At 32.3% G+C, this 10,922-nt stretch overlaps 1 protein-coding gene across 1 annotated transcript; it reads right to left on the reverse strand.

The window, feature by feature from the left end:
* Window positions 1-1,178: 1,178 nt before the first annotated feature.
* Window positions 1,179-7,311, reverse strand: LOC143603938 (histone-lysine N-methyltransferase ASHR3-like). Its single transcript, XM_077080584.1, has 11 exons — window positions 7,085-7,311; window positions 5,533-5,682; window positions 5,303-5,461; window positions 4,981-5,007; window positions 4,610-4,757; window positions 4,388-4,484; window positions 3,841-3,934; window positions 3,662-3,740; window positions 3,389-3,560; window positions 2,326-2,406; window positions 1,179-1,368 (listed from the first exon to the last, which is right to left on the reverse strand). The coding sequence occupies exons 1-11, from the start codon at window positions 7,292-7,294 to the stop codon at window positions 1,179-1,181; spliced, it is 1,407 nt and encodes a 468-aa protein (XP_076936699.1). The 5' UTR covers window positions 7,295-7,311.
* Window positions 7,312-10,922: the final 3,611 nt, after the last annotated feature.

A 10,922-nucleotide genomic window follows, 5' to 3' on the forward strand; every position in this document is an offset into this window, starting at 1 on the left:
CTTTTAAATGTTCTCATAAGTTAATTTAGAGACCATTAAGTTGAAATCATATTTGGATATAGGCTAAAAGGGGTTGTTAATAGGTCGCTATCAAAACTTACACTCTAAGAAAGATGTCTGGGGTTACCTGCTTAGCCCGTTTAGTTTATCTATCTACTTAAAATTTGAACAAAATTATACCTATAAGGTCAACCCACCCGTTCATGACACTTTTAACCTACTTACAACTTACACCGTTTATGACTCGTTTATAACATGATAACATGTTAACAAGAAAGTCAAGAAATGCCCGGTAGTGGCGCATAAAACCAGTTTTTGGGCCTATCCAATCTAGTTCGGATCGAGTCAAACAAAGTCAAAACCAGTTCGGCTCAAATCAAATCTATTTACAAACTGGTTTCTAAAGAAAAACAATAATGGATCAAACCAGTTTTAAACCGGTTTCATTGCCAAAACCATTTTCACAGTGGAATTCAAAGTATATTTTCCAAAACCACTTAAAAACATTCGGACTGGATCAGTTTCCTACCAATTTCACCTAAACTGGTTTTAGCATCTATTTCCGACCTGGGTTCAGTTTGGTCATACGCCTCTACTAACTAGTGATGCTAGCATATTAAGTGTCACTTAACCACACAAATATTTAAACCTTAATCTTTGACTTTCTTATTTAACCCGTCTAGGTTAACACGGGTTGTTTTCTAGTATGGACCAAAGTAATTGGATTAAATGGACCCCAAAAAACTTTCAGGACAGACTTGGTGCACGAGACTCCCACATGCGTGAAGTCTAGGAGGGTGTCATATACGCATCTTTACCTACATTTCTGCAAGAGGCTATTTCCACTACTGAGTAGCATGACAGCAACCTTACCAAGTTACCGTTTAGCACAAAAATACTAATCAAAATATTCGAATAAAACCACAAAATATAAATCAGATGCTATAGAAGCAGGACAACGGATCACAGTCTAAATATCGTTCAACGCATTTAGTTTAAAAAAAATTATGGCCCGAAAAAGGGTCGATACCTCCAAGACGTCAATAGAAAAAACAGAAACGAAAAGAAACTATTTTTCATCTTCTCTATACCTTCTGTTATAGTTTTATTTCTTTGTGACGAAATGGTAAAACGCCAATATACATCACGGGTTACCTTTGTTACCAAAGTAGTATGTATCATGGTGTGTTGTTCCTTAACCTAGCAACTGCGGTCCTCTGTCGTTTTGCACCCCAGTCAAATGCAATCGGTTTGGGCCATGTAATTGGTTTGGGTGCATATTGGCGTGCTTTCTTTTTTGATCCGAGATACCCTCGACAAGAAGAAGCACCACACTGGCATTCTACCTCGGGCCCAAATTGCACAAACCTATATTGCAAAAATCGATAGAGTTATAGAGGTTTGCATGAAAACCAAAAAACCAAGCCGTAACCAAAATAACTGACATAGCCGAACCAAACCCAAAACCGAAGATTTGGCTTTATGTTTTTTTCAAAAACTGGATTTATATTTCGGTTTCGATTTTGTATGTGCTGAAAACAGGCAAGGAAAAAAAAACATAAAAACTGAAAAACCAGACTTTAATTATTGAATTGATGGTTTTCAAAAACTCAAAAAGACGAACAGTTTTCAAAAACAGGCAAGGAAAAAAAAACATATAAACAGTGGAGCTCAAAAAGACGAACAGTTTTCAAAAACTCAAAAAACGAATTTTCGGTTTTTGGTTCGGCTTCAGCCTAAAACGACCCGTGCACACTCCTAAAAGGTTTTATCAAATGTGTCAAAATAAGCAACTTGGCTAATGGGTCGAAACAGGGGTAGGTTGACCTGCAAACATTTTCTCCGCTATATAATAAATTATTAATGTGTAAACTATGATTACTATAGAATGTAACATTATTACAAGAATTTATACAGAAACAGTTTTTATGTTAAAATTAATACTTTGGTTAGATTTCAGCCCGTTTAAACCGTATGATATGTTTCCTTTTAGCAGATTGTTTCTTTAAGTTGGTTATTAAAATACCAAATGACCCGAACCAATTATTATGTAATATTAGCTTTTTAAAAGAAATATTTTTCTTTTCAAATATTATGACACATTAGTATGTAATTCAGCATTTAAATCGTTAATATTCTAAAAAAAAAACCTTTTATATGCCATTGATATCATGAGATAACAGTGATCATATCATGTCAATACTATGTCTGACTGCTGACCTTTTAGAGTCAATAAGTGGTCCTTATTTCATAAAAGTCAACATTTTGGGTCAGTAAATGGTCATGGTTTAAAAATCATAACAAAGAAAAAAATAGGAATTGTACCGATAATCATAAGTCATCGGTTCACCAACTTTGATGGATTTCGCAGCGAAAACACCAACACGAGTCTCCCCCTCAACATTCCTGAAAAATAATCACAAAGTGCAAATTACTTGCAAGAAATAATTATCTAATTTAATCAAATAAGTTTGATCATAAATGATCACAGATTGCAACTTCGACCCGTTTTAGTTATGAACATGCCGATTCCAGTTATGATTTATCACTACAGATAAAATGAATATATTTAACCGAAAGGGAAACGAGTCAAGCAGGTCAAATAAAATGAAAGTTGCCTAAAGTGTACTTTAATGCATATATATATATATCAAAATTGAAAAGGGAGAAGGGGGTCACTACAAACACTAAAAAAAATTTTGAACAGCACGAAGCACTAAATTATACCGAGAACAAAATATCCAGCCTAAATTGTTTGATTTTTTTTTCAATGGTTCATATTTTTTAAAAATATTTCCTTCTCAGATACATATTTATATGTTATGTAAATAACAAAGCTATTAAATTAATTAGTTTATATGGTTTTCTTTTCAATTTTTCATATTTTATAAAAATATTTACTTCTCAGATACATATGTATATGTTATGTACATAAAAAGCTATTTTATATGGTTTTTCTTTTCAATGGTTCATATTTTTTAAAAATATTTACTTCTCAAATACATATATATATGTTATGTACATAACGAAGCTATTAAATTAATTAGTTTATATGGTTTTCTTTTAATTTTATAATGTTTGCCTACACATAATGTGCACATGGGTGAGTTCTATAAATAATCGAAAATTGTTCCTATATTGTTTTTAAAATCAAGAGAGATTAATAAAATCTGCATTTCAACCATTTTTTCTCTCATAATTAAAAAATTTTAAGATTGAAAAAGTGAATAACTTAGTTTGTTCTTACTGTTCTTGCAAAAATCTGTATTCTGCCTAGAACCCTCCCTACGCGTGCGTATGTACGTATGCATATAAATATACTGGCAATCAAGGTAACATTAGCTAGAACAAAGAACATACAAAACAATTATGAGGTTTAAATACTTACCATTTTTCCAAATTACAATTTGGATCACAGCTATGATTCAGAAAACGAGACGCGTTCCCCTTGAAAGTTGCGTCAATGGTGAAATCTCTTCGAATTTCACACATGTAGAAGTTCTTGTTCCTGTTGGCCTTCATATCCCACAGTCTTTCCTCACACATGGCATCGCTAATAACTGAAACGGTATATTAACAACTCAGTAAAAACCAAAAAAGGTAAAGTAACAATCACAATAATAATAATAATAATAATAATAATAATTCTGATAATAATTACCTTCGCCAACATATTCTATAATGAATTCGCCTTTTTTGATAGGTTCAGCTGCCTCTACACCCCACCCGCAATGTTTGGTCTACAAATGGGCCGAAACGTGAAGAAAAATATCACATTGTTAGTATAAATTATAAAATGGCAAACTTTGAACACATTAATATCTTTAACTAAAAAGTTACCAAAACAATCTTGATTTTTTTCTCTTTTCTGAAGGGTTTGTTTGTGCACGCGTCTGAACATTTACAAGCTTTTGAACAGCTTATAGACAGAGACCTGTTTAACCAAATGCAGCGTCATGTACGCATATACAGATATAAGAGAATCACAAGTTACATCTACCCACGTACCATTATAAAAAAGAAGACAAAAAGACATTATAAGGATACATGGATTTGGTTCACGAATCATTTAATACTCATCACGTGCTCGTTATATAAAACGAATATTATTTACAAGTGGTAATGTTATTGTTTTAGCATACCATAGACAGTGTGCATGGGTCGGTTTGCTTTTTTTTTTTTTTTGGGGGGGGGGGGGAGGGGGATTTATGGAAAACCAAAACCGAACTCAATGTATTTTAAAAAACACCAAATCGTTAGTTTTCTTATTGAGTTCCGTTACTTCGATTCATTGGTTACTTCGGTGTTTTGCTCGCTAAGAAAAATGATTATTTCATAAGAAAAATATGATCTATACTAAAATGTTAAAATTCATAATGCAACATACCTGCATACACAATCTTTCGAGCATGTGCTAGAACTACAATCAGTGCATCCAATATTCCTACCAGTATCATCGCGCTTTTTCTTTATAAGGTAGATATCTAATTATAGTTAAGAACATATAACAATGCAAATCTGCAAACCATTCGAGCACTTGATGTGTTGTACTCATATTTCTGATTTTAAATGATTAATAAAACTAAAAACTAAATAATGGCAAGGATACTACGCCTGATTTGCGCATATGAAGGTGGGCCAGACGGTTCGGGTGAGGTAACTGGTTCCAGTTTGTCGTTCTCTACCGGGTCTTCCAATGTGAGATCCATGTTAAACTCCTGCGCGGTACATGGTAGCGGTAACCGGCAAAAGAATTCCTGTTATTTATGAATAAAAGGTTAGAATGGAAAAAAATAGCGGGTCAAGCGGGTAAGTTTTCAATGCATAAAACTTCTTAAAGCATTTTTTTTTTCAAAACTTATATAATAAACTATTGAAATATTATAGTTTTGAAATCATGTAAAAGCATGTGCCAAACTATTAACTTAATATCCATTAAGTATTGAAGAGTAAACTGTAAAAGCATGTAAGAAATCTCACCTCTATGCTGTTAGTTGGCACTGCAGGCTGCTTATTCAACAAAACATAACATCAGTCCTGTCACCAGCTTAATCAATTAAAATGAGGATCAACCAATAAACCCTAGACTAAAACAATATACACATTTTGTTGCTATTTGCGGATTGGTAACGAGTCAAAACAGGTTTTAGTCAAAATGGGTAACTTTTGATTAGGGTTTAATCGTTTATCGGCTTTTTAAACATTAACTAGTCGCCAAATATAATTACAAAATTTGTCTTGGTTTAACAAGTCAAAACAAGAACTTTTAATCATTCATAAGAATATGAATGAAGAGATTGACCTTTGATGGTGGCCACTCATGTCTCCAACAGATTGTTTGCGAAGGGTTATCACTAGAATGCCGAACATGCTCCGGGATTGCTGCACACTTGTCATGTGATGCTATATAGCATCTAGAACACCGCCATATGTGATTATTCTTTTTGCATAGAAAGCATACCTATTCAAGAAAGAAATTAATCGTTAACATATTCACAAAATTATTAAAAAAAATAAGTTAAACATAATTACATGTTGAGGACACTTGAATGCTTTTGATGATTGTGAAAGTCCAAGCCAGTCCCGTGCACATTGCAGATGATAAGAACCTTTACAGCTACGAACGACACATGCTATCTCTTCTCCGGGGTAGATTACACTCTCACACACGAGACAATCAGGCTGCGATAAGCAACGTAACATTTCCATAATTAAAACTAGTAGCATTTTGATATCAATAATCACACAATTCCATATACATATATATAGTGTCAGATACGATTTCATCGGTAATTCCGTTATTTGGGGATCTAAGATATTAGGCAAAAAAAACACCGAATCTTAAACATGGTATGGTGATATTATACATTTTCTTTCTCCTAATAATTAGATTGTCATGTTTATAGACTTCCTGCCATTAAAAGACATGCATATAATATTCTGATTACATTTTTACGATAGATCGTTTCAAATTCAGTTTTAAGCCTATAGATTTTGTACAGCTGACTACATGAAAAATACCTAACAATAAAATTAACACATAACAATAAAATTTCTACCAGTTTCAGGGTGTTAACGGGAAACAGAAGGAACGGTTTCGAATTCGGACACGGTAAAAGTAATGTTTATAGACTTCCTACCATTAAAAACACATGCATATAATATCCGATTATACATTTACTATAATTCAGCACAAAAATTCAATTTTAACCATATAAATTTGTACAACTGACTACAAAAAAAATACTAGAAACCCTAGATCTTAATCTAAACACAAAGAAACCCTAAAAATACAAAATTTAACATATATCAATAAAAATTCTACCAGTTTCGGAGCGTTAATGAGAAACAAAAAAATTAATAATAAGATTGTCGTGTTTATAGACTTCCTGCTATTAAAAAGATATGCATATAATATCTGATAAAGGTACATTTTGCCTACATCCCACCGTCCCTAGAGGCCTAGACCTTGCTACCTGACCGAAATTTTACTGGATATGATTGATTGACGGATTGATTGATTTTACATATATAATTCAGTCCAAAATTCAATTTAACCCTAAAAATTAATAACAAAGCAAAATTAACAAAACCCCTAAAAACACAAAATTAATAAAAAAATATCTGATACAGTTTGCCTGCATCCCAACCTCCCAGACCCTGTTAAAAGTCTTGCCATTGACAGGATTTTTACTGTGTACGATTGATTGATTGATTTTACAATTAATAATTCAGTCCAAAATTCAATTTTAACAATTTAAACCATAAAAATTAATAACAAAGCAAAATTAACAAAACCCCTAAAAACACAAAATTAATAAAAAAATATCTGATGCAGTTTACCTGCATCCCACCCTCCCAGACCCTGTTAACACTCTTGCTATTGACGTGATTTTTACTGTGTACGATTGATTGATTAATTTTGCAATTAATAATTCAGTCCAAAATTCAATTTTAACAATTTAACACTAAAAATTATTAACAAAGCAAAATTAATAAAAACCCCTAAAAACACAAAATTAACCCAAAATTAATAAAAACCCCTAAAAACACAAAATTAACCCAAATTTAATAAAAATTCTACCAATTTCGGGGCGTTAACGAGAAACGGAAGGTACGATTTGGATTTCGGGGCACTGAGCTCATCGTTCTTGGCAACCCACTCACTCAAATTATCATCTAAACTCTTGGGTTCGATTGATTTCTTGATTTCATCCAATTCCGTTGAAGGGTTTAAATCGGCAGCTGGAGATTGAATTGGAGGCATGGTGCTAAGAATGCCCAAATCAGGCATTGTTTGTTATGTGATTGAGCAAATGAACAAACCCTAGAGATTGAATTGATGGCTTTTAATTGTTTAGGGCAAATGGGTGTTTGATCGATTGATTGAGGGGAGAATTTAGATGTAATTGCACACACACACAGAGCTGAAGTTCGTACAGAGAGAGTGTGTGCGGAGAAGAAGGGTTTGGGGCTTTATAGGCGGGAAGTTTTGAAAAATTTGGACTTTGGGAAGATATAATAATAATAATAATAATAATAATAATAATAATAATAATAATAATAATTACGGGTGTGCATACGGGTTAGGACCGGAGACGTTTTAGAGGTATTTATCAGGACTCGGGACCCGACCTTATTGGAAATAACTGGGTTTGATTGGATCGGGTTTATGAAAAGAGAAAATTGACCCGGCTCGGACCCGTTTAATGGTATTTTTAGGACTCGGGAACCGGCCAATTGTAAAAAATGTGGTATGATGCGGGTCGGGTCTCATGGGTATTGCGGGTCTTACTCAACCGGGTTAAATGAGTTCGAGTGAAAATATAACTAACTTTAAACGAATTCATATAATGAGATTGACTGGTTTTACGGGACCAAATAACTAAAGAGTCGTTGGCCTAGGTTAAGAAGGAAAAGAAAAAAACAGGTGTGTTTTATGGCAAGAGGAAAAAATTCTAAAATAAATTAACTTATCAAATAAGGTTATCGTGTTAATGTGACATTAGATCGCTATGAAATAACTATATGTCTAGGCTACGTTATTAAATATAGGTTATAGTATATAACCACTTGATTGTAAAACCCTAATTACATCATTATCAATACAACCACAATTACCTCATCATTTAACTATATTCAAGGTTTTTTTAAGTATCAACGCCGAGGACCTATCGATGCTACAATCAACCATCAAACTCATTTACAATTACTGGACATTTTCTGGTATTGCCATGTTATCCTGCAATTTGATCCACGAACTAGATATTGTTTTCTCATTCGTCGTCGCTACATTTCCACCAGCCATATTTCCCTTATTCTCATTCTTGTTATCGCTGGTAAACCCTAAACCTTTTCCCATACATGCAATTTTCTCTACATGAAAGCTTATTACCTTAATAGAAAACACTTACATGAAACATTACAAGTTTCACCCAGTTGTCTTGTATGCAAGCTTACCTATTTTGTGTATACCTCATCTGAAACCTCATAAGTTTCATATATTATTCCCGCAAAACTTCACACAAAAGGTACATAACTTTCGCCTACCTTACTACATGAAAGTTGGTAACTTTTGCTTAGCTTTCTTACCGGAAGGCTACAACATTTCACATATTCATTTACATGAAATATACTAACTTTTGTTTGTTTTACCAACACATGATAATGACAATAACTCCCCTTGCTTTCACCGAGAAGGTATCACATAATTCTCAGAACTTTGCATCTACTATATCACCAACCAACTATGGAAACTGGAAAACTATGATTAAGCCGTTTCACATATCAAATAATTTGTTTGGCTACATTGATGATTCATTTACATGCCTGGACAGATACACTATTGTTACTAAATCTAATACAATTGTAGCAATGACAGCCAATCGTGATTTTCTACATGGATATCAAATTATGCATGTGTGCGTATGATTATCATTTCAATTGTCTAATAGGTCTCCTTTCCTGTGTATGAGGTACTGCATCTCAAAACGTACCTTTGCTCTATTGTAAGGCCTCGCACCCAGGTGCCCTCCATTGTCATTAGATTTACTCATCAACACAGTTCTAAATATCAAAGTTTATTAAAACTTCACGGAAATATTAAAGCTTCAACCATTCGATACAAAATCTTACTTTAAACAAAACATTCAAACATGTCATTCTAAGTTCAAACATCACATAACATCATAACTTTCAAATCTTCATATGCTAGCTTCTTTATTCTTCTGCCATGTGTGCTCCTCAAGTCAACTGCTTCATCTTATTTGCCTGCGTGCATACTAAAAGTCAGCTACGCTAAGTGAGTTCTAATTTTAACAGGCAACATACCATACATTTATATTCTTGCACATACGCATCCGGAGATACACATTACATACTTAACTTGTTTATCTTTATTTCTTTCATACATACATACATACATAGTTACTTTCATACTTCCTTACCTTTACTTGCCTTACATAATACATACGTAGTCATTCATACATATTTAAAGATCCTTTCGCGCTATAACCTTCGCATAAATTATAAGGGTCTGTAACCCCGTGACCTTCGCAAATATTAAAAAAAGTTAGCAACCCTTTAACCTTTGCGGATATTATTAGGGTATGCAACCCTTTAACATTCGCAAATATAATTAGTGTATGCAACCCTTAACCTTTGCAGATATTATTAAGGCCTGCAACCCTCCGTAACCATACATGCATCCCTATATATATATATATATATATATATATATATTTAGGGAAATGATCCTAAAAGAACCATTGGTAAATTAAGAACTTTAAGAACCATTTTGGACCACTAAACAAACCTTCTAAAAAAATATTAAAAAAATTATAAAACAAACAAAACCGAAAATTTTAAAAAAGCAAAAAAACCAAAATTCTTATATTTCATTCCGGTTTCATTAAAAAAAACCAATTTTTTTTTTCTTTTTAATTTGTATTATATATATACACATATGTATACTTTCATTTAATCTCTAGTTACGTAATATACACATATGTACATTATCATTTACCTTAAATTATACATATGTGTATATGAAAAAACATGTGTGTACATATTATACATATATGTATAATAAAAAAAACCGATTTTTTTTCTTTTTAATTCGTATTATACCTATACACATATGTATACTTTCATTTAATCTCTAGTTATGTAATGTACACATATATACATTATCATTTACTTTAAATTATACATATGTGTATAGGAAAAAAAATATGTGTGTACATATATGTACATATTATACATAAATGTATATGTATAATTTAGCTAAATCGAGAATTTTTTTTTACGTTTTTTTTTTTGAAACTGGGATGATAAATAAGAACTTTAGTTTTTTTACTTTTTTTATTTTTGTGTTTTTTTTGTTTTATGATTTTTTTTATTTTTGGGTTTTTTTGTGGTCCAAAATGGTTCTCATAGTTCTCAATTCCTAAAAAGTTCTCACATGATCCTGATCCTATATATATATATATATATATATATATATGTATATGTATATACACACACACACATACACACACACACAATCATACATTCTTAACCTTTTTGTATACTTACAACATTCACATACCATACACTTACTAGTTAAAGTAAGTGTATTAACTTATCAGATAGGAATATGCATACAGCCCCAAAAACATTTAAAGGAAAAGTGGCTAGAAACTCACCTAGTCTTGTTACGTTCACTTATTTAATGATATTCTTACGAATCTGATTGGTTTGGGTCTTACCCGTTTTAAGAAAAGAGAAAATTGGCATGACCCGGACCTGTGAACCAACTCTATTGTAAACTATGTGGTTTGATTTGGGTCGGGTCTCGTGGGTCTTTCCGGTCTTACTCGGTTTTTTCTCACCTCTAATAATAATAATAATAATAATAATAATAATAATAATAATAATAATAG

This window comes from Bidens hawaiensis, unplaced genomic scaffold, assembly GCF_021521415.1.
Source record: "Bidens hawaiensis isolate Kalapana, Puna unplaced genomic scaffold, B.hawaiensis_p1.1 tig00063389_1, whole genome shotgun sequence".
NCBI classification, from domain to species: domain Eukaryota; kingdom Viridiplantae; phylum Streptophyta; class Magnoliopsida; order Asterales; family Asteraceae; genus Bidens; species Bidens hawaiensis.